Source organism: Falco peregrinus, chromosome 2 (assembly GCF_023634155.1).
Source record: "Falco peregrinus isolate bFalPer1 chromosome 2, bFalPer1.pri, whole genome shotgun sequence".
NCBI lineage: Eukaryota > Metazoa > Chordata > Aves > Falconiformes > Falconidae > Falco > Falco peregrinus.
Genome location: NC_073722.1, coordinates 12,878,157 through 12,903,291, shown reverse-complemented (window position 1 = coordinate 12,903,291; position 25,135 = coordinate 12,878,157). Strand labels below are relative to the sequence as shown.

The 25,135-nt window shown below is 36.6% G+C and overlaps 1 protein-coding gene across 5 annotated transcripts in view; it reads right to left on the bottom strand.

Annotated features, from left to right (window-relative positions):
* Positions 1 to 9,440: 9,440 nt before the first annotated feature.
* The window catches only part of IL15 (interleukin 15), a 39,087-nt gene continuing 23,392 nt past the window's right edge, over positions 9,441 to 25,135 (bottom strand). For 3 of the 5 annotated variants that reach the window (XM_055797424.1, XM_005243332.4, XM_027795206.2), the window contains 5 exons: positions 13,978 to 14,087; positions 12,627 to 12,708; positions 12,095 to 12,136; positions 10,372 to 10,515; positions 9,441 to 9,783 (listed from right to left, as the gene is read on the bottom strand). In XM_055797424.1, the coding sequence (XP_055653399.1) occupies positions 9,670 to 9,783; positions 10,372 to 10,515; positions 12,095 to 12,136; positions 12,627 to 12,708; positions 13,978 to 14,087 (492 nt within the window). In that variant the 3' untranslated portion in view covers positions 9,441 to 9,669. Of the gene's footprint in view, positions 9,784 to 10,371; positions 10,516 to 12,094; positions 12,137 to 12,626; positions 12,709 to 13,977; positions 14,088 to 16,705; positions 16,805 to 25,135 lie in introns of all 5 variants that reach the window. The other 2 variants (XM_055797423.1, XM_027795204.2) reach the window with 1 other exon arrangement.

Genomic DNA, 25,135 nt, shown 5'->3' with positions numbered 1-25,135 from the left:
GAGAAGAAATTCCTAGCTGTCATAATTGATGATGATGAACACCTGCTGCTCAGTATTGCTGCCACACTAGTAACTGGATAGATAATAAGTGACTTGAACGCTTTGAGATTGACCAAAAGCATGGTTTGACTTCTCAGTACCCCATTCAAAAAGAGTAGACTCTATCAATTATAAGAAAAAAATGGATTTTTTTTTTTTCCAGTGGGAGAGAAAATTTAGGCTCATTGGGAAACTGATGGCTCGAAAGATCCCAAGCTGGGATTCCTAATATGTTCTGTATTATTGCAAGACTATAGATTTCAAGCTAATTGAAGGAAGTGTATGAGTCTTAGAAGATCTGGGAAAGGCAACTTTTAAATAGAATGGTTTCTCAGTTTTACCTATGGCACAGATAGCACACCGCTACAATAAAATATAATCAGTGTTAGTGCCTATTAGAAATGTTCTAACAACATAAGTATATTTTACATTTCCCTTAAATCCTCTTTTGTCACTTTAACGAGATCTGTCATTTATGGTAGAGCTGCCATTAAGGTTGTATAATGATTACTGACATGCAATATTTCATTTTGAAAAGCTCAGTACAGTTGCTTCCTGAAAGGCATTGAATAAACAAAGGTGCGAGCTGATGGCTTCAGTTCATCTCACAACAGGAAAATACTGTATTTGGGTCTAATGCAGGTTCCTTCAGCAATACTGTCACTGTATTTTAATATTTGATTTTGAGAAAGCAACTTGCCATATAAAAAGTTAGTTGCAGTTTTTTGTTTTCCTCAACTACAACTTGTGAAAAAAGTGTGTTAGAAACCATTCTCAGAGTACTTACAATGTTTTTATTTTTACTGGAGGCAGTCCTTAGAGTATGATTTTTTTCATGCTTTGTTATTCTGATGACCATTTGACATTTTCTGGTGGACAGTAGGATTGGTTTTTTCCATAACATTTCGCTTGGGTGCTCTGTGGACTGGACCATGAGCTGAAAAATCTCTTGATTAGTGCATATGGTAGTCAACCCAGTATACACACTTACATAAACACACACACACACATAAAACAAGCAGTAGTATATGAGTAAGTTCACCTGTTTGATGTGGGAAGGTGGATAAGCTCTAAGCTGTTCTAGTTAGAAGTAGATACATTCTGGTCACTCCTGAAGACTCCAATGCATGTAACAAAAATAATGCCCCTGCCTTAAAGTGATTGGAATGCCAGATATGAGTAGGTAAATACAGCAAATATACGAGATAGAAATAGGTGTATTTGAGCCTGTAGATGTTTACTGGTAAATCTGCATGTTCTAGAAGTCTAGAACACTCAGTGTAAATAATTTGCAATGGTTTGAAAACAAAACCATGTTTTTATTTTACTTGTTTAACTTTTTATAGTCAGTCCTTGATCCAAATAGCAATACCTGATACTTTCGTGAAATGTAGATATAAATTAAAATGTTTTTCTGCTACAAGTGTAGATAGAGTATTTTACCTTGTTTGTATCACAAAAATGGTAACATTTGGATTTTTTATGTGGCTAGTGCTCATACTATGTACCTGCCAACATAGACACAACGTGCAGTGCAAACCACAAAAAAAATCACATTGGTTGAATAAGCAGAATTTTATTGACAATAAATAGTATGGGAATGAACTCATAAAGGAATGTGAATATATTATATTAAAGCAACATTACTTTATTATTAGATTATATTATGTGCCATAAACAATGGTGTTAAGTATTATTATATTATTATTGTTGGTGTTTTTGATTATTACATTCTAACATAACCACAGTTCTCATCATTTAATATGTTCTGGCATAGAGCATATCTCATACTAGAGTTTGACCAGTGTCAAAAGCAACACTGTTATTGTATCATCATACAAAATAGCTGTGCATAATTGTTCATAAATATAACTTAGATAACATTAAAAAAAAATATCTTTTTACTTGAAAAAAGAAATCAGTTCTGGTTAGATAATGGTGTATTTACCATCTTGATAGAGCAAAGAAAACACCAGAAAATAAAGATTCATAGGAAGACTGAATAATCAAACCATAAAATAAAGCATATATATATATATGCTTTTTAATATATATATAAATATATAAATATGCTATTTGTTGACCCCCTGAGCATCAGATAAATGCGCATAACATATATTATGCCCATTTATTTAATCCGAAAGGCACACTCACTTACAGAAAGAGATAGAAAGTTTTGGCACTGAATAAACTTTGGGTAATTCTCAGCTCTATTTCTTCAGGTTTAAAGAAAGCAGTATTTTGTATAAAACTACAATCACAAAGTAAGAAATCAGAATTACTGAACTTTTTATGCTGAAGAAGCCAACGGCACAGGGAGAAGTGATGTAAGGCAGAAGAGTTTCAGTCAGCTTCAAACTTTGTTAAAGCCTGTAACTTTGACAAATACTGTTCTGCTCAACAGAAAGTGCAGATAATCCTTTTTATGCTCCAGAAGTGGTTGATGTGAGACATGTGAAAGCGAGGTTGTTGGTGGATATATTAAGGTACATAGCAGGCTGGTTTATCTGGATGACTACAGAGTTTCTGTAATTGTATATGTAGATTGAACTCTGACCTGTATATATTGAAGTGGAGGAGTACTGAGTCTCACTAGGAAAAGAAACAAAGGGGCAAAATTTGTGTGGTTCAGGACTTTGTGGAATTACAGCCTAGGGTAAAACCATGCTGCTGGTTTTTCTTGCCTAGGGAATTTGAATATGATGAGAGACTAGCTGTATTACCAGATAAATCTTAAGTAAATACTTGGGTTTAGAAATCTGAGGGAACTGTGGACACATCCCATTGGAATATAAACCCATTTATGTTCCCTAGGGAGACTGGATTTTGAAGAATAGGATGAAAGATTCAATTCTTTTCCTGGGTGACATAGCATTAGAGTCACAGTTGATAGGAACTCTGTCATGATCCATTTATGTTGGACATATGTTTTCATAAATGGCTTCTATTAAAACAGTTGAGGATGAAGGTATTTGCATCAAATAATTTCTTATGTCCATGAATACATGTTCTAAGGATTATGCCTCACACCTTAGGTAACTGCTGATGTTTCTTCAACTGCTTCCCTCCCAATTCACCATCGGGCTGAGACTTTAAAGCTTTTACCCAATAGTTAGTCACCATCCATCTCTGAAAAATCTGATTCAGACTCAGAAGGAAGAGAACCAGGATAAGATATTCATTTATATGCTGAAGTTAAAATAAGCTTCTTTAGCCTTAGGTATTTCTCAAGAAATTTCGCAGAAATCCCCCTGATTTCTGTTTATATTCTAACTTAATTCCTTTTTCCCCTATACATTTTTCACTTTCAGAGGTAGTGATATGCCTATGCCAAGGTACAGATAAATCAGTCATTTAAACAGATGTTTCATTCTTTCTTGTATTTGACTATCTTCTCCCCCATTTTTACAAATCCAATTGATTCCCGACCAGTTTGACTTACCAAGAAAATACCACCTCTAATAAACATTCAGAGGAGGGTGAAGTTTTGGAATATTTTTATTTCTTTACATCTTTATTTAAAGTGTTGATTAGTGGCCTAAATAAGCCTTTTGATAAGGAGATAAGAATTCTCCAATATTTCCAGGTTTTGGGGGAAAATAGTTGGAAGGAAACAGTGTAGAGATGCTGATTTTATCTTATTATTGCAAAATACATAATCTACTCATTTGCAGCTTTCTTTTCCTCCTTAAGTGCATGTGAGTAATAGTCCATAGAGAACACAGTAGCAAAGTTTAATTGTTTCTTCTCTGCCTCTAGAAAAGGTATAGCTCTTTAGGCACTACAGAATAGTCCCCTTTTAAGTATGGCTTAGTGTCACATTAATCAGTCTCATGAAGCTGTACAGAAATTCTGGTATGCAGTGCTGATTTGATTGCTAGTAAGGTGTGCCTTCATATGGATAAGCTGCAAGTGAAGGCCACTTTGGATAAAAAATAATTTTCTATTCTCAAGAACACTAATACTGGCTTAAGGATACAACTAAGTTTGTATCTTCTGCTTTGGCTTCATCAAGTTGTTCTGAGCAGCTAGTTCATTCTCATATTCTTAATCCTCCTGCCAAGACATCCCACCATGACACTGACTCAAGGACTCAGGATGGGAATTTCAAAAGTCTTTCAAAAGCCCCCTCTGGTGCCTGTTAGGGGGAAGACACAAATGATTTGACTGCAGTTATGGGAAGTACTCTTTGAAATTTACTGTTTAACTTTGAAATTGCAGGCATATCCTTATTTCCATCCATCTCCTTGCCAAATGCTGCTACTCAGAAAGAACTGATGCAGTAGACTTACAGTGAGTTGGAACAATTTTGATTTCACTGTTATCATGTAAGGTGGTGTTCATTTCTCCCTTCTGTTTGCTTTCATTCCTATAGTGGATGTTTCATTTTTCCTGTCCTTCTGGTTGTCGTGGTTTAACCCTGGCTGGCAACCAAGCCCCACGCAGCCACTCACTCACTCCCCCAACAGTGGGATGGGGGAGAGGATTAGAAGGGTGAAAGTGAGAAAACTCATAGGTTGAGATAAAGACAGTTTAATAGGTAAAGCAAAAGCTGCGCATGCAAGCAGAGCAAAACAAGGAATTGATTCACTACTTCTCATGGGCAATCAGGTGTTCAGCCACCTCCAGGAAAGCAGGGTTCCATCATGTGTAATGGTTACTTGGGAGGACACACACCGTAATGCCAGATGTCACCTCTTCCTTCTTCTTTCCCCAGCTTTACATACTCGGTATGACATCCCATGGTATGGAACATCCCTTTGGCTAGTTCAGGTCAGCTGTCCTGGCTGTGCCTCCTCCCAGTTTCCCATGCCCCTCCAGCCTTCTGACTTAGTATAAACATTGACTTAGTATAAACATTACCCAGCAACAACCCAAACCATCAGTGTGCTGTCAACGTTGTTCTCACACCAAATCTAAAACAAGCACTGCACCAGCTACTGAGAAGAAAACTAACTCTGTCCCAGCTGAAACCAGGGCACTGGTACTACAAGGAAGAGGTTGGCAGCTCAGTCACCTTTGACTATAACTGAGAAAAGCAAATCTTATGGTACTGGAGTCATAATTGCAACTAGGCTAATCTTAGATGACTTTATTACAATATTGTTCTTATATTTTCTCCATATTCTTCCTGTGAGAAATGCAACAAAACATTAATAGCTCCATCCTGTTGTAGTGTTTCCCATATTAAACTTGGAAAGGATGGCAGGCAGAGAAAGATTCACAAGGAGGGTTTAGTGGACAGTAGAACTACAGTATCTGTGGTGCAGCTGTCTAGACGAATGAGTTGACTAACAGTTGTACATGTAATTTACTTGGACTGGGTAGTGATGTGATTATCTAGTGCTATGTGTTGTAGGAGAGCTAATCTGCAACACGCCTCTGTCCCAGCCAGCTTACCTGGAGGCCATAACCTACTGGCCAGTAATTTTCTGTGTGAATGGAAATGTCCTTTACCTTGCTTTACAAAATAGATGATTCTTCTGGAAACGTTGACTGATCCTGTGGTGTGATAGGAGGTTAATGTTGTTGCTCCAGTGTAGCCACTTGAAACCCTACAATCTGTAATCACTGTACAGTGGGCTGAATGACTCAAATGTTCATTGTCTCTCTGAGCTTTTGCCGCATGGAGCTGGAATGGATCCTAACGAATCTTTCTAACTACTGTTTTCCTTATATAGCTATATGAACAAGATGGCTACTCTGAAACTGCTGCTGAGCTCCCAGCTACCTCACTGGAGGCAAAGAATTCCCTTTTTCATATTTTCCCCCAAACATCGAAGCTCCCACAAGAGAGGTCGCTGCAGTTCAGAGTTTGCCTTTTTCCACGGCCATTAATTATTCTGGCTTTCACAGAGTTCTCATTTCCAAATGAAGTAGCATCAGTGAACACTTACATCTATCACTTGAAAGGGGATCTGAATGGAGAAAAAGATGAAGCCGTTCACACTATCACTCAGTTCAAATGAGGAGTCACCTCCTTCTGCCTGGTCAAAAGAGACCATCAGCTATAGACCTGTGTACTCTATTGGCCTGCCCTTTGCCTGCTCTTAAGGTTCCCATGGCCGCTAGCTTCTCACTGAAGGCATCTTGCCCATTAGAATAGCATCTCCTTGGTTAAAGAACAGACAAACGGACCACTGCCTCTGGGCAGTGATTAATTATTACAGACTTGTGCATCCACATGGGTAAACGTCTAAGAAGTGCACTGAGAATGTAAAAGCTTACTTGGGTATCAGAGCAGAATACTCCTTCAGAGTATGCAACAGTGATAATGTTATATTACTGGCTTAATTAAATCCTGTATAACCTTAGTCAGAACTCGAACTGACTTAAAAAATTGAGGTGAAACTGTCAGATGCTACGTTTAGGAACCAAAAGTATACTAGGGAAATGAAATTCATAATCCATACTGTGCTCTGTAATGGTAAAAGACAGTTGGACATTGCAGAAACTGAAATCTGTTGATTGTGCAGCGTAGATGGACTGTTTAAAAGAAAACCTGGACTGCAAAAGTTATTGGCTAAATTCTCTTGTGTGTTTTAAGAGGAAGTATTATAGGTAATAGTCCTTGTATAAATATACTGATGCTGATCCAGAACTGACTTTAAACTGTAAGGACTTTCAAACATCTCCTGTGACATTATCTGCACAGTGCCTGATCAACAGGTGCTCAAATATTCAGAGCCACCGAGGCAACGTTCTATTGATAAGTAACCAATATTTATCTTCAGGGGCTAGTAAAACAACAAGAAGGCAGAGGATGTCAGATATCATCTGCATGAGTGCTACCTGCATTATCCAGTTAAAATATTGACAGAAATATGGACACTGAATACAAGGAAAGGAGAGGAGAGGAGAGGAAAAATAGATTTTAAATTATTGCAAAGTCAGGAACAGAACTGTGTAGTGCAAAACTTCTGTGTAAGAACGTTCTTCTCTCTTCTGGTGTCAAAAAGCAGAGTTATTTTTCTTTCTGAACATAGAAACTCTCTGTTATGAGTCACCTTAGTCCCAAACTGAGTTGGATTAATTAGAGAAAATGCAGTATTGATCTTTTTCTTAACATTTACCAAGAGTAGTTGTAAAAGATTAGGTAGTAAATGCCGCACAAATGAGTTGATCTTGTGTGGAAGAAATACCTTCCTCAACCTAGCAATGTCTAGTTCAAAAGTAGGCACCCTGAATTAGTTTTTACTGTTCTGTCTGCAGTACTAACAAGACAAATGAGATTCATGCATGTCTTAGTCATACTGAATCTTTTCCTCCAGGACATGTATGAATCCCCTCACTACAAAAAAATACCAACCTGACCTTAATTTAGCCCATCCTTTAAAAATTGATCAGATCATGTCTTGTAACCATAGGATTGACAATGTAGTAAAGATTTCAATTGGCAGCTTTGGTCCCAGGAAAGGGAAAACCCCAGGAGAAATACTGGAGAACTAGATTAACAAATGGCCTTTTATGGTTCTAGAATGTGCATCTGGAACAGGTGGAGGTAAAATGAAATTAAAGTGATATTGCCAATGTCCAACAGAAAGTGGCTACAGGGTGGCAAGATGAGCAGTCACAGACTTAGCAATATTCTTTCAGAAAGGCAAATTCCCAGCAATTAACATACTTGCCACTGGTAAATGATTTAATGAAAAACAGAATAAAATTAATCAGGTAACCCATTTTCATAATGGCCAAGATAAAGAAAACTGTCTGAGCAAAGGAGTTATTAGTTTCTCCCATCATGAATACGGCTGGACTGTGTCTCAAGCTCCCTCAAAGCTAGAAATAAGGAAAATCCCTTTATCTCTTTGATTAAAGACTACAGTTGTAATTTGGTATTATTTTGCCTATGCATGTGACATCAGGTAAGAGAAAATCATATTCAATGCATACCACTGTTTTAAGGAAAAAATTAAAATATAGGACTAGTTTTCTTTATCCAAACTATGTAATAAAACACTTCTTTCATTGCTATTTTGCAGTGGCAAATAATCTGTTTATTTCTTCTGTGATACCTCTGCTGTTGTTTAATCCCATTCTCAATATACTTATGAATTTACTGATCGGTTACTCTATAAGTCACCTGATGATGACACCCACTGTGCTCACATTCATGTTCCTTCTCTTGTAGTTTACTGGAGATTCAGCTCCTCAGTGCTGAAGACTGAGTGTTGGGAGTAACCCAAAAATAAGGGAGTACCAGGCAGTGTATTTGTTGCCACAATGAGATTGAGACTTCCTTCCTGCTAAGTGAACAGCTGAATAACTCAGCCATTTATCAAATGAAGATGGAAAAATGGAGGTGTCTGGAGGAAAGAATTACTTATTATAGATAGCAGTTGGTATGACATGGTTATGAATCACTAAGAAAGCAGTTACTTTAGAAAAAGCTGAAAGAACACTATGCAACATTTCAGAACTACCAGGGGACAGGTGATGGCACTGAGTCTCAGAAATATGGTTACCATGATTTCCAATAACCGGTCAAAAGTGATTCCTGCCTTTGAATTTCTTACCTGAAAAGGAGACCAAAGTTACAACCTCTTCTACATTGAAAAGATTTCTGCCACATATAATTTTTTTTTTTTTTCTAAGTGTGTAAGAGATTTGGTCACCTCCTTTATTCAGAGAATGAAATTTATGCTACTTTTCTTTGGTTGAAATTTAGATTGAAATCTTTGGTAATTGCTAAAGGAACTTTAGTAATTACCATAATGACTAAAGTAGTGTCTGTCAGAGGTAACAAATGAAGTAACCAATGATGTTCTGTCACCAGACAGTGGAACCAAGCATTAGCATTACCTTCTGTTGAGAAGACTGGAGATAATTTTTAATACCTTTATGCTACTATTGTAGAAAAGGGAAAAAAAAGGAAAGGAAGAATCTTTAAATAAATATTCTGTTTTTTTACTTTGAATTCTTAGGTGAAATAAGTAACTGGATTTACCTGAAAACCATGGTAGAAATAAATGTATTAAGAGATAGCCAATACACCTTTAAGACAAAGAGGCCTTAGCTTGTGTTTTGACACTAGTTTGTTGAAGAAATATTTAATAAGAAAAAAAAATGCAAGGAAAACTGTCACATGTGACTAAGAACAGAAGTGAGAGATGAGCTGTGATCTTCTAAGAGCACAGATGGTAAAGGGAGAGATTTCAGATTACAAAAATAGCTATAGCCAAATGCTTTAAAAGGGTATGATAATTTTATATTAATAGTAATAAAAGAAGAGCTTTTCTCTGAAACCCCATTCAGTTAGCCCTGAGCTGATGTTCATGAGGACATTCCCACTGCAGATACTGTGAGATCTTTTTAAAGAATTTTTTTGAAAAGTTGGTAAGTTGGTCAGTGTTTCTTTTCCAGTGAGCTTACCAAAAAATAAAGACACTTTAAGTCAAGAAGAAGCTTTAAACCCTGTTAAATTCCTTTCATTTATATTTCATAACTAATATCATTTTTATGTACTTATTTATGAATACTCTGTGAACTACAAGGATTTTATTATTTTTTACATGTTATGGTATGTAAGTAGGACTGTAAATGTTGCTCTTTTCAGTTTATTGTTGGTGACAACATCATTTCTCTGAGGATATTCATGGAAGATCTTGGTTCCCAACTTGTGTCTTTTGGTCAATGTTTGCATTCCTTCTGTATAACCTTTACAAAACTCTGTATAAATTCTGTAAAATTTTTTTCTTCATACTCTTCACATTCTTTGCACTTTGCTGATGTTGTAGAATTCAGCTGAAAAACAAAATGCAATAGTAAACCAGGATACTGATCTATTTTTTCTGAGAGACAACTAACCCTTGTCTGTCCTGTTTTTTTTTAATAACTCCAATGCAGTCAATGACTACAGAAAGGATTGCTGGAGGCTTACACAGTACTTATGGTCTGTGCAGCTCCTGGCCTGCTCTTTCAGTAGGATCAGCTTTCAAAGATACAGCACTTCAGTGAGAGATGCAAGTGGCTGTCCCTTTTGAAAATTAGGATCCTTTTCTGTATGTGTCTGACCATACCTGACTTTAGATACTGAAGTTCCAAACTGTTATTTATACATACACATTCAAACACCTTCATATGTATACATGCACAATCAAAAGTATCTGCTTTGAAGGGAATCCTGTTGTTTTTTTTTTTTCTAAAAAACCACTAAATTTTGCTTTTTCATTGTTCTATGTGTAGCTTTTTCACTGTTATATGTACAGGTTACTACATCCCACTTGCTTTCATCTCTGCTATTCCACTTTTTATATGATGAAAGAGGTATTTCAGCTACTGAAGTAACACTTTTGACTTGCCTTTTTTCCACAGACTGTTGGTGTTACTTACCTTGTTTTTTTCAAAGCTTATGTTTCCATTTTTCCATATGTTTAATACATCCTGTGTTTTACTACAATTTTTGATAAGACATTCTTGAAGAATCACATTTGTCTCTAGGAAAAAGCATCTCATTACAGGTTCTTGGCATTCTTTCTGAAAAAATGAAGTTGTAATAGTTTTACGATTAAAAAGGAATAAGTGAATGTAGGATATAATTTACCACGATGTGGCTAATTTTTATTTACTGCCACCTTCTCCTAATATTCAAATGCTTTTAAACATCTGCAAAGATTGGCTGTGAGAGCTAACAGCATAAAGGCTGGCCAATTTGCTAAGATGAGGTTAAACGTAGGGTCTTGAAGAACCCAGGAAAATAATTAATTAGGATAAAAATTTGGGATATAATTAAACTTAGCAGAATTAAGTTAGTATCATCCTTAGTAGTCTTCTTCAGAGATCTGAATTCAGAATAGGAAGAGGAGAAGAGAAAGCAGATATTACCTGTATTTCACAAATTAAAGACAAAGAGGCAGAGGTACTAATTTCTCCATCCAGTCAACAGTAAAGCCAAGAATAAGTCCCAGGTTGTCCAACTTCCATGTCAGATTGTCCCACTTTAAGAAAATCTTCCAGGCATTGCAGGGTATTAAATCAGCCATTACAATGGGTTAACCTCTCTGGCTCAGTTCAGTTAAGAGAATGTGTGTGCAGATGTGGATGTGTTTGTTTTGCGACCATTTTTCCGTCATGTACAGGGCTAACTGTACAGACGCATCAGACAGTGCTTTCTCAGGCTTGTCAGATCCACTGAATAAATCAACACCGCTGTATTCTGCATGCACACTAAGACTATTCTGAGACGGTCAGGCCATCATTTCTAGGAAATCTTTCATTAACACTTTATGTACAAGATTCATGTATTTTCAGTGTTTGGGACAGTCCTTGCATGAATGTTTAAGTTGTCAGGAAAGTAATGTCTCAGGAGCAGGATACTACCACAGCAATAAATCCAGCCAGTTCCACCAGGGCTACACCAAAGGCGACTGCTTGGAGTGGGGTACTGGCTGGATTAATTTTCTTGGTGGGACGCATGTATCCTATGGAGTGCAGACTGAGCTCCACAGCAACAGATTATGAAAAAGTCGCTTCAGGAATGCATTTAAGATGATCATATTTTACATAGGTATCTATGATTGCCTTAAGAATTAATTGACAAATTAACATAATTCATCCTTTGCAGGATCTAATTCCTTGAGAGTACATAGGGATACATAGGTACATAGGCTAAGCTAAGGAGTGGCAAAAGCAGAGAAATGCACAAGTAGATGCTGACAGTTACTCTCCATATTCCACCTCTCCGGTATTTTATGCCATTAAATAGCTCATGGTGTTAAACAAATTACTTTGGAAGTATTTTCTTTGTCGTTCTTTTCCTCCCTCAAATTACAAACAAATACCAACAGTATTTTAGCAGTGTTTAATAAATTAATTTTGGATCATCCTTTTAAATTGAATTATTTTAATAGCAGATGATTCAATAAAAAGAATTAATACCTGCTTACAAAATTTATCGTAAGTACTTTAACTAACAAAACTGTTCCTTCCAAGGCAAATTATTTGATTTCTGAAACTTTTCTCAATTTAGACCAAGGCTGACTTAGGAGAAAGTTGCTAGTGAAGAAATGAAGCTATCGTATTAGACCAGTTGTGGCCAAATTTCAAGTTTACTTACATCCTCATCTGTGTTTGCAGTATATAAACTGACATCAATGTCCTAAAAGAAAACAGGAGTTAGAATTATGAACATTAACTAACAGATGTAGAGATAATAAAGCTAACTCTGCAAAACATGGATTAGCTCCAAATTTAAAGGCCCAATCCATCCAGGTACAGGGAGCCAGCAAGTCAAAGGATCTTAAAGTAACCCAGTAACCTGCAGGATGGGCTTCACTGTGAGGAGGACTCAACAGAATCAAATCCTACAATACTTTCTCTGAAGGAGCTAACTCCCAAGCCCACTGCCCATTTTCTTATGAAAAGTGAGAAAGAAAATAGTATGTAATTCTAGAGTCTGCAGTATTTGGTCAACTCCAATTCCCTTTAACCTCCTATTCCTTTGCTTCCACCCATGAAACAGCATTATACAAACACCATTCCTTTTCCTTCTCCCTGTCACTGACACTTCTTAACCGAGTACAGTGTTAAATATTTAATTATGTCAGCTCCTATGATTATAAGAAATGAAGACTTTTTTATTAACTTACTTTGGATGTCTTGATCTGCTCCAAATCTTTCAGAACTTCTGCCCACTTGCACTGACCTGCTGCTGTCTTTGGTACAGAAGCACTAGAACAGAAGAAAACAAGTGACCATTAGGCTAAACACTAGGTATACACAATGTTTGTGCTGGAAGAAGAGTCAGAGATCATTAAGAAATTATAGGTACATTGCTTACATGTATACAAATATATGGTAAATGTGTGGGGCAAACATATTTGACAAATTATAAAATCACACAGATAAATATAATATAGATCATATAGATAAAAGCTATCTCAGAGTCACACACTGTATAAACAGTCAATGTGGCTTTTAAAAGGCCAGTTTTGTAGAAAGTAATGCAAGAGAAAGGTTAAACTACTTAATGTAAAATACCTACAATTCTTTTAAAGTGTACAAAAAATCACAAATTTCAAAGTCTCTTATATGAAAAATCCACCCACCCACCCACCCACCCCCACTACTATGGAATTTCTGCCTTAAGCCCTGTAGAAATGTAAATTTTTGTGTACCAGGAAAGCTTCCTCCTGCTACGTATAAGATTTTGCACAAAGTGAACCACTAAAGGGTGGAAGGGAGATTTCTGTCTCCTTGGAAGATTTTTGGAATGTGAATTGCAGTTTTAATGTATCCCCACTTGGATCCCTAATTTGGATGCCTTTCAATACTGCTGTACTATAAATAATACACAACAGTGTAGGGAAAGACAGACCAATTGTTTTGGGAAGTTGGTTTGAAACAAGCAGTTGTTAAACTTTAAAACCTTAACCAAAGGCTCAAAAATTACAAGATTGGAAAAGGAAAATAAATGGGGTTTATAACAAGACTCAGAGGACACTTACCATGTTTTTGCCAGGGAGAGAGAGAAGAAATGTCAGACCTTAGCAAAGAGATTTGATTGAAGGGGCACAAGGAGAAAACAACTAGGGCATGCAGGCCCTTGAAGCATGGCCAGTTTTCTAAGACAGGAAACTGGAGTGAGAATGGAAGGAGGCATCTCATATACATAACTCAGCATACGTACTTAAAAATGCTCGCATGTGGCAGTTTTTTCATTGCAAAGACGTATGGCAATCGATGGAGGTCTTTAAATGCCACAATTCCAACAACTTGAGGGTTACCACAGCAATTAGGGCCAGGATGCAATCTTGACCGTACTGAGCCTCGCCAAAGACAGAATAAAGTAAGGGGTAGTGGCCTATGAAGCAATGCAGGACTGCATGTCATGGCAGGAGAGGATCCACTCTCTAAAGTGACTTGAGGCAAGTAACAGCTGTAATAGTAAAAATAAATAATGTGCATTTACTGTCTAATTAACATAGACTTTGTATTTACCATAGGAAGAAGATGATTAGTCCCATCTCATTCTTTAAAAGGCCAAAGAAATGGCAGTTCAGAAGAAGACACAGCTGATATTGCAGGCAAACGCTTTTCAGGTGTGTTTTCTGAAAGACATAACCAAGACGATAACTTATCACAATCTGATTTCACAGAATTTTGCTTTAGTACTGACTTAATTAACCAATTTGACAAGGCATCCAATCAAGACAAGACTACCTGTTGTGTGTAGATTGAAAGACCAGCTGATTTGAAGCTTGCAGAAATATATAATCACTTTACAAAACAGTTGGTAGAAAATCAGATGCTGAAGACATGCTACAAAAATGTGAACTTACCCGGGCCTCTCTATTTATTTATTTGTTCATACTGCAGACTGCAATTTAATGCAGGGACAATATTAAAGAACTTTTGTTTTGTTTTCCATCCTGGAGGTCTTTCCCCTGGCTATCTATCCAAATTCTATGAATTACCTACAATGATAATATTACCTACAATATTGTGGTTGCATATATATGAAATTCTGCACTGAATACATCAAATGCTATAGTTATGTGTATAGAACTTAATTATAATACTTAGATATATTTATACTTTTTTTTACATAGACTATGTACATCTAATAGTGGGAAATTATGCATTTAAGAATTCTGTCAGTGGAGTCTGGCAATTAGAAATACAGAGGAAGTGTGGGTTGTGAGCTATGCATTGACCATCAGCAAACATTTCACTGTGCACAGCCTGGGCACCTTTGTTTGAAAGGCACAAGCCCTTTCATTTGAGCCCATACAGTTCCTTCACAGAGCTAGGTTAATTATCTGCAACTGTGCTTTTGATCAAAGATTTTATTTCTTACCATATGTACAACACTTTTATATTAACTGACCTAAGCAATGCTTCATTACTAGTGATTTATTTACATACTAACTTGCAAGTGAATATTTAAAAATGGACCAGAGAACGTAATAAAGCTGTGCAGTGGTAGAAGTATCAAAATGGGAGGTCAATCCATACCTTGTCATGTTTACAGGTTTAACTTCCTGAAAGCCACCTTATTAAAGTATCTACTGGCAAAGCCAGGACATTAATACTTACATGTGTCACACGAAGAGTATTTGTAACAAATATTTGTTACTTTTTTAAATAGGAAATGTTTTAACTGCATTGCAATTTGTTTCCAAAACCCACAGATACAGCTGAAATAGCATAATAACCTGATCACTACATAAATTTCCACACTCAATAATGGAAAGCGGTGCCAGATCTTTTATCACCTGTGGGTGTCCAAAACCTGTTAAATAAGAAGTATGTAAATTAATGATAAATAGATAATCTAAATTATGGTAAGGCCAGAGCAAGTAATACCTCTTCCATCTTCTGAACTATTTCAGAATGGAACATGCTGTGTTATTGTTACCCAAAGTATGTCTAAAACCAAGGTGGTACCTGTTACTGTCTCCACCACAAATGGAAATTGAAAATATGTGAGTATTAAAACCAAAATATTAAGAATATATAAATATATGTATTTTCCAAACATGCAAGAATGTAATGGAAATATTAACTGCTTGGTTATGGTCAAAATTGCTAAATCATTTTCTTATTGTATGACAGAAAGGCTGTAACATTTCCACAGTGATCTGAAATTTGTCATGGTGTTGGTTTTGTTGTTTTTTAAATCTACATACTAATTGTTTTGATTTGGTTTGCCAGTCTTTAGAAAATATCCTAGTTTGGGGTTGGTTTGTTTGTGGTTTTTTTTTAAATTGAAGTTCAAAAGTAGCCTTATGGGAAAATTCAAGGTACATTTAAAGAAATGTAAAATCTGATTTGTTGGATACAGCTGAAAAAAACAGATTTCAGTCCCGTGTCAATTTTTTTAAATTTGTTTTAACAAAATTATGTAAAATGTATTAGAAACATTTTGCAATAGGTGAACATTTTGATCATTTTACAAGCCAGTGTTTATCAAACAAGATGAGATGGCTACAAATGAAAATATGAAAGACTTATGTTGAGTCCTAAGAACTTACTAGCTTTGTGTTTCATAATTAGTATTATTAAAAACCTGATTTGAGAAGGAGTTTCAGTCCAACTGCATTGTCAAATTTATGCTGTAGACCAAAGTGTTCAAGGTAAGGAAAATAATACATTATAGTACCTAATGAATAATGGGGCAGGGTTATCATTAGCTTGTCATTTGTTTTCTTTTTTAAATAATTGTTCACTGTGGTGACAATGGATCACTGTGTTCTTTATGATTAGTGTAGTTGCCTTGATTTTTGTTTTCTTAAGTATGCTAGGTAACTATTTTATTGTAATGAAATAATCATTGTTAATTTAAAATAAATCTTAGCCTGTAGAAGTAATGGAGAACTTGTACTGATTGTGAAATGTATTAAAAATACACTACATGCACACTCTGAAGGATATTCCATTTGTTTATAGAGAAGGAAGTTCTTAACTTCAATTAGATCACCTAACACATTCCTTTCAATAATTCAGGGCCATTTTCTACTTGAATTTCTTTATTATTTCATCCAAACTATTATGCAACAACACAAGGATTGTTAGCTTACTTACATGCTTGCCAAATTGTTCTCCTGCCTTGAACACACATTGCTGTAACGTAAGAATTTTCTTTGCCTAGTGTCAGTTATTCATTTCTTACTCTGTTTAATCATTACCAATTCCTCTCTGTCTTTGTTATGTCTCTGATACTTACTCTGGTTTTATGGAAGCTTGAACATTGGACAAGGGAGCAGCTCATATTTAGATATATAAATATTTTTATCTGTAGCTTGCGTCCTGATAATCTGCAACTCTAGGTTAAGGATTAAAGCCTTTGTAAGTGAATATATGTTATACCAAAATGCCATTAAGAGTTATGATATACACAATAATCTGTTTAGAAAAGGAATGTTGTTTTTTTATAATGAAGTTAAAATGAAGCACTTTAAGAACAGTTACCACTGAGTAAAATCTAAGCCACAGTGGAACTGCTTTCTCTTTAAAGAAGCAAATGTATAAGCAAATGACAAAACTTTTCTTTAACAAGGCAGAAAAAATCGCTGATTTTGCTGTTTTGGCTGTCATAGAAACTATAATCTAACTTAGTCAAAAAGAAGTATTCATAACACTTTACAATATTCAAGTTATATCTGAAGGAAAGTACAGAAAGGTAAAATTACATGTCTGTGCCTCTATATGATATATCTAAATTTCTTTCTTAAAAGTTGCTTATAAATTTCTCAGTGAATCCTTGAGATGAGAGTCATATGAAAGTTTAGTTCCTGTGCAAGGTGGTGTTGTTATCTATAAAGGTCCAGTATTTTTATTGCTTATTTTGAACTGTATTTTTCTTCTCAGGGAATTTAGATCCTGAACGAACAACTCCTTGACCACCTCTTGTTTATATGTGCATACGCTTTCAATACTGTTCTTCAGCCTAAAAAAGCTCGTTCCCTCATTGGGATCCCTGTGGTGAGTAAGTAGACAGCAGCCTTTTCTCAGCCTCCATTTTGCTAGACTGTTGTTGTAGGCCTGGTCCAGACGGAACTGATGTTCTTCATAGTAGCCGGTATGGTGCTACATTTTAGCTCGGTGAACAAAACAGTGTTGCAAACTCACCAGTATTTTAGCTATTGCTGCACAGTGCTTGCAAGTCCTTCTCTTTTCCTCACTCTGCTCTCCCCTACCACCCGCAGCGCGTGGGCTGGGGGTGCAGAAGAGGTTGAGGGGTGACACGGCCAGGACCGCTGACCCAAACTGAGCGAAGAGATACATCATACCATAGAACATCATGCAGTGTTAGAAGGATGGGGTGGGGTGGGGGGAGTTTTTCAAAGCTAACCATTGCTCAGGGACTGGCTGGGCATCGGAGACTGGCTGGGCATTGGTCTGCTGGTGGGAGGTGATGAGTGACTGCTTTTTCATTACTAGGGGGTTTTTTTTCAGTTTTTTTCTTTACTTACTAAACTGCCTTTATCTCAATCCCTGAGTTTTTTCTGACTTCCGCCCCCCCAGTTCTCTCTCCCGTCTGTCTGAGGTGGGGAGTGAGCACACTACTGGGTGGCAGCTTAGCTACCAGCTGGGGTCAACCCACTACAACTATACAGTGCCACCTCTGGAAGCCTCCATTTCTGTGATGTTCCTCACAATGCTCATCTGCTTCACTGCTCTTGAAAGCAAGTGACCAGAAGCATATAACATACTGATATGTCATGAAGGATTTAGAAACTGGTGCTAATATTTTCACTTTCCACAGCAAACAGGGAACTGCCTAGTGCCAGTGCTTTCTCCATGACCGTATCACACTGGTGGCTCATACTTCAGTATGAGTTCCCCTCATTCCCCAGAAGTTCCCCTTCCAAAACTTTATGTCCAGTTCTTTCATAATCCTGGAGTTCCCTTAATTCCCCAAAAGTTCCCCTTCCAGAACTTTATGTCCAGTTCTTTCAGAATCCTGGAATGTCTGAAGAATCTTTCACTATTTGTGCATACACACACACACACACTCATCTGCCCCCCGAAAAACACACCAACACACCAACAAAAAAAAAAAACAAAAAAACCCCAAAAAAACCAACCAAAGTCTAACTTGCTTAATTTTTGGCAACTCTCAATTTTTCCCAAACTTCTTGACCTCTCAAACACATCTTTTTTCTTAATCAGTCCTTTCTCCCTTTGCCTGTGGGCTTTCTGGCTACTCTCAATGGTGCTGACAGGTGTCACTAGTCTTTCCATTCCTTACTCCTGTAAGCAAATCATCCTCCTCAGACTGTTGTCTCTTGTAACAACCTGTATTCCATTTTTGTTCATCTTCAGCTTCTTGGTTTCCCTCTCTTTTCTATGTGTATGAAGTGTTGCTCTTATTTGTTGCCACACAAAATTTTTGTTTCTGCCCATTTCTCGTCTTCATTCTCTAGAGCATTAGACCTCTTCTTGCACATTATTTATCCTGTTTTGCTCAGTCTCTACTTCTACCCTGCTCTACAGATGTGTCCTCAACACTTTCTCTTTGACTTCTTGTGCAACAAAGGGCACAATCTTCTTCTCTCTGTTACTGCTGCAAATTTCCCTCTAAAATTGTACCATCAGCTCCAGCTCTCTCTAGTCCTTGGACATTTTATTGAGCAACGTCTCAGGCATAGGGTGTTTTTTCAGATCCATATTCAAGTACTGTCTACATCATGCAGAGCTGAGCTCTACACCCGTTCATTTGCATTGTTTCTGCAATTCTTCTTCAGTGTCTTGTTGTCACAGTAATTATAGCCTCCTTTAGAGAACTCTGCCTCCTCCCCCGGCAAAATCCCATCCTGTGGCTCTTTTTCTGCTGTTCTCTGTTGGCTACATAAATTGTTCTGTCCTCCTGTGCTAGGGCAATCCCTTTCAAAGGGACAAAGTGCCAAGTAGCTGTACAACTAGAGTGCAGCATCTACTTAAGGTTGTGTATTGTGCATAATATTTGAGCTCATTCTCTATGCTTAGAAGCATAGAGAGCATTTTTAATGTCAGAATCTATAAGACTGGGAAGAAAATCAGATGGTTTTCCTATTTGTACCCTAGTCTTGTAAAAAAAAGAGGCTTGCTTTTTTTTTTTTTAAGATTTTTTTTTCCCGAGCAAAGCCATTGAGAGTAAAGATTTCATAAACTAATGGAAGCAACTAAAAAAGGAATGGAGCCCATAAAGAAAGCAATACTTCTGAACTAGATAGATGTTTCAGTATCGAGCCCTTAAATAGGTAATTCTGAAATCAAATTTTCATGGATCTTGAGTAAGTTTTAGGGGAAAGACGTGTTCTTAATGCCTTGTTATGGAGTAAATGCTGGAAAACACTGCAAGTCAAAGGAGTGGGCTCACTAAAGGATCTCTCTTCTCTTTTATTCCTAAGTTCACCTAGGCAGTTTTAAGGGAAAAAACAAAGGAAAACAAACAAACAAAATCCCCAATTATGAATTATTATTAGAACGTATTTATTCTGATGGGATAGAATTCAGCGATAAAAGCAGAGAACCACATTAATGTGCTCCTGAAACTATAAGAAATTCTGTAGCAGATGCTACCTATATCTACACCTTGAGAGTAACTTCATTTGTGTGTTATCAACATCAACAGAAAGTAATATTTTCCTATGAAGGGATCTAGTACTAGGGTCTTAAATCCCTTCCCAATTTCTACAGACTAGTCCCATCTATTGAAGGAACATATTTTACAGCTCTGGTAAGTTCTGCTCTGAACACTATTTGATGCAGCAATCATTAAAAAGTTGCTTCTTTGCTATCACAGTGCCTGAATCTATTATGATTCCACAGCCATTTTAGTTCTTCTTCTCCCTTCTTATCCATCTTCACATAGAAACCTAGGAAATCAGCCCTCAAGCTCCACCAGGTGTTACCAGCAGCTCTCCTCCCCAAGGTTTGAAGGCAGAGAGCGAGCTTTCCACTTTTCTGTCTAGCTTGTACTTACTGATCCAGGAAGGAAGTCAGTGGAATTACTGAGTGTTAAAATCACATGCTTGAATGCTTGTCTGGATGAGAGTCAAACCATGCCTCATATTGTTATGTCTTCAAGCCTTTATTTCACAAAGCTAAAGTACTTTCATAGAAGCTTTGTATATAGCTAGTTAGGCAGGCTAAAGCATTTTTGCAGCTGCCATTTTAAAACTGGGCACTCTTTAAATATTACTCCTATTCATTTACTTCCCTTTGACCCCCGTCCCCCAAGAACTATAGCTTTCCTTGTTTTTATTTTATAGTGGCTCTCCTATGGAGTACTACCCTAACTGGTTTATTCAGCTCATGAGTAGCACTTACCTTCAAAAGAGTATTTTCATTAATCAGTATGGAAGGAAGCTCTTGCAGTTCTTGGTTTGCTTAAATACTTGTTGATTTGATTTTGACAGTCATCCAGTAGGACCTTCCTCTCCTATATGCTCTTACTAATTGGCATTTATGCCAGAAGTTTGCAATGCCTGTTGGAAAATTTTGCTAAAAGGTCACAGAGTCAGAGTCATTGCTGTTCCACTCAATACCTTAAACATCAGAATTTGAAACGTAAGAAGTTAAATATTTCCTTTGACCTTTTTTTGCAAAACATACTTGAGGCCTGGGGCTCATACCATTGCCTTATAGAGATGTGTCCTATACTTGGCTATAGGCCTGAGAGGAAGTTTGTCCTCGGTGCAAAGAATGATTTTACATGCTTCCGAGGAACCTTACAGTCACAGTAGCAGTGAAACCTAACAGAAGTGCTGCAGTATTTAGGGATAAATATTACTAGGTGAATATAAGTGTGAACATTATAAAATAAGAGCTTTCTTTCTAGTCTGTCTGCTTTCACTAATTTGTCAGAATCTCAGAACAACGCATACTCCATGGCCACAAGCCTCTTCCATTAATAGTTCTGCTTGAAATAGGGGTGCCAGCTCCCTATTTACATGATTGAGAGACAAGGACATCAAACATGTTGCTTAACTCCATACGTTAGACTTACCCTTGCCTGCCAATTCTCTCTCAAGTATTTTTTGTTGCTGGCAAAATCTAGCCAGAAAAGAAAGCTAAGAAAAGAATACATGCTTCTTTCTTTTTACATCCTTCCATGTAATGTCAGTCTTTCAAGGTATCAATCATTTATTGAATTATGAAGGATCAACTTAATGTTGTCCCAATGCAAACATATATGACGCTAATGCTAGGTGTGCTTTACAAACACTGTAATTGATAAATAGAGAAGCCCCAAGTTTTAGTAATGGCAAAATCAGTGGTTTAAATGCATAGTCAGTAAAGTAAAGAGGAGGTACACAGCAAAAAACTTCATTTGTAGGTCACAAATGGTTAGCTTTGACCATTTATCCCCAAACAGCCCGCCTCAGGATGCAATATGCAATAATTAGTGAAAAGGCCTTTCAGAGTCTACTCTCCTGGATTAGTAAGCAGTTGAATCACAGGAGATTCAAAATGTAAAGGACATTGATAAAACACACAAAAAAAGAGCCAGAACTAGTCAGCACTGAAGATTTTTTAGCAAAATGTGTCCTGATCTATATATGCTGTCAGGCACTCTCTGTAAATATTAATTGTAACTTTTTTTTTTCTTTTTTTTTTCTTTATTTTCTTTTTTTTTCTTTTTTTTTTTTTTGCCATGGCAACAAGTACCCAACAGGGAACGAAAATACATTTAGGGATAAAATCTCTGTGCCTTTAGGGGTAGGTCTTTATCATCTAGAATAGTGCCATACACAAAAATTTAAACAGTAAAAAATATAAAGGATGTCATACTGATGCATAAAAGTTGGAAATCCTGAGACCAGAAAATAGTTATCACAGAAGCTACTGCTGGACAAGTAACATCTCAGCCTTAGCAAAACACTTAGCCCTGAGACTGTGAATAGTATCATATGCTAATAAAGCTCCTTAACACACTTTTAGTAGATAGAAGACTAAAAATAGCAAATGCAGTTCTCAAAATGGTAAAGGCAGTATTTTCAGAACTTTTTCAAAAAAGGAAAATTATAATCTATAACCCTCTCTTACAGCGATACTTTCACTGGAATTTCCTGGATCTTGAAGTAAACAGGCAGGATGTAGTTTGAAATACTCTACTTTTTCTTAAATCCTAATGTGTGTCAATTGCCACAGCTTTACTGAAGCCAATGAAGTTATTTCCATTTCCAGAGTTGCTGAGAATTTGACCAAAATGTTATACTGGGAAGAACAGATTTATTGAACAACAGAGGAAAGCAGCACACAAACTTCCAAAAGAAATACTGTAAATAGATCAATAGGCAGAAAAAAACTAGTATCAGGATTCAAAGAAAGAAGAACAAAATATCTCTACTATAGATTTGTTTAATATTTCTGCACAGGAAAGAAACAAATTTGGAAAGGAAATTATTTCTGCTTTATATTACTCTAAATCACTTACAAATAACAATGCAGTAAGACTTACAGCAACTGAATAATCATCCTTAGTTTCTTGCCTTAGGATGCAGGAAAATTGATTATTGGAATTGCTCTACAGAAGCCTCCCCCTTTCGTGTAAATTTTGAATGTGGTTTTGTGGAATGTAATGAATTATGAGATTGCACACAGAACCACTTTTTCAATATGTGTGCAAGTGGTGCATGCAATACAGTAGTTCTCATTTAAGGTTTCTTCAATTTGTATGAGTGATAGTTTTCCTTCATTTCTTGGCAGCCAAACCCAGAATGTATAGAGGAATGGAAGAGTGTGTGCAAACTAATGAGAGCTGAAGCAATACTAAATTATATTAAGCTGGTTTCTGTATCATAGCTCTTAAAAAAGAATAAATGGTAGTCATAGTCCTTAACAGTGTAGCACAGCACTCACCCAGAAAACCAAATTTTCTTTCAGACAGGGTAAGATGAGTCTACTAGTGAGTACATTCATTTAGACAAGTGTTTTCAAAAAGATTGAAAAAACGACTTCACAGGGATGTTAAAGCAGTTGTGTATAAAATAATTGGCAATACTGTGAAGCACAAACAAATCCCTGGGTGCCTTTATATAATAAATGTGTGTGGAACAATATTATTGAAAAGAAGTAAACTTTTGGATCAAATTACAGGTTTGCACTCTGGGATTGCTTACTTCATTGATTTAACATACAAAATGTTTAAGCCAAAAGCAACTCGCTTTGTTGATAGTAATTGAGTGATAACAAATGTTTCCGATATGCTCATACAAGCATATATTATATATATATATATATATGTGTGTGTGTGTGTGTATAAACTGTAAAGAGATTAAATACACATTGTAAGTTTAACCTATGACCACATGGCAAAAGGTCAATCAATTCTATTAAATTAATATATATGTATTTATATTATTTACAGAATTATGATTTGTCTTGCTAAGTAAAAGAAACATTTTGGGAGATAATGTAGCCTGCCAGAAAAATTAATATTTCTTACAAACTGGAAAGCCACATCTTCAGATCAACATCAATCAAATAAAAAAAACCCCAAATTAGACTTATTTTCAAAATGGACTGCTTTCAGCAGCTCTCACTGAAATAAATGCCTGTTTCAGCTGTAGGTAACTAATTTACTAAACGTGCCACATCCACCTTGTGGGAAGACGTAAGAGGCATAATTTTCCCCATAGTCTTCTTTTCAGGCAAGTTTTTTCATCACTGTTGAATGGTAAAGCTAGAAATTAGTTCTATGACATCCTAAGCAAGGACTGATAGTGTTTGATCTGCCTCACAATCACAGTCTCTCTTTTTTAAGGAAAAAAAATTACCAAAAGTATTAATAACTGTGTGTCATACTGTTTGCCTGAAGAGTACTAGGTTTGCTGAAGGCAATATAGCCCTGCAGTCTTATATAGGCTTTTCTTTGCTCTCCCACCAGCTAACTGCTTGCTTGTCACCAGAGGAAGGTATCTATTTGTCCTGAACGGGAGCATAACATTGCAAACTGATTTACTTTGTTGTCCTTCTAAGAACAACTAACCAAGTTTGGTTTTGGCAGATGTTCATCCAAACACCATGTAAGGTCCACATGGTTGGTAAAGTTAGAATCAAATTTAGAAGTCACCAAAAATATGGCCATTCTCATAAAGCCTGGCACCCTCTGGTCTTAAAACCAAAATAGGCGTCGTGCATACTGCACAAAAAGATACGCAGCAGAATGCAACTGAAATGAAATCAGTGGGGAAAATTCATATCAATTATCACAGATGAGTCCCAAGCAGCCACCTGCCTTATGAAACTTTTGTGACTAAATGTTTGAAGCTTAGCTTTATATTGAAGTCTTAGGATTGCACTCTCTGTGACTCATGCTATTAATAATAAATCTCTGGGCATTTCAGTGTGAGCCCCCTAGAGGCCAAGGAACCAGCTGACCGTCCAAATAAGCATTCCTCTTCGGTTGTTTTTGAAAACTTAACTGATAGCACTGGGGGCCTGTTTTCACATGGGAAAAAAAATCAGAACAAAAGGAGGTTGTGTTACACCTGTCTCAGGTCAGAATGAACAAACCGACACATTCTTCCTACTTAGCAACTCGGAAACCAAAACACAAAGTTGTCATCAATGCAAACGCTTATTCTAAGAACAAAAATAAGCATGATAGGCTCTTTCCCCAATGTTCCTAGTGCCCTCTCCGTAAGATGTGCAAACTGGATAA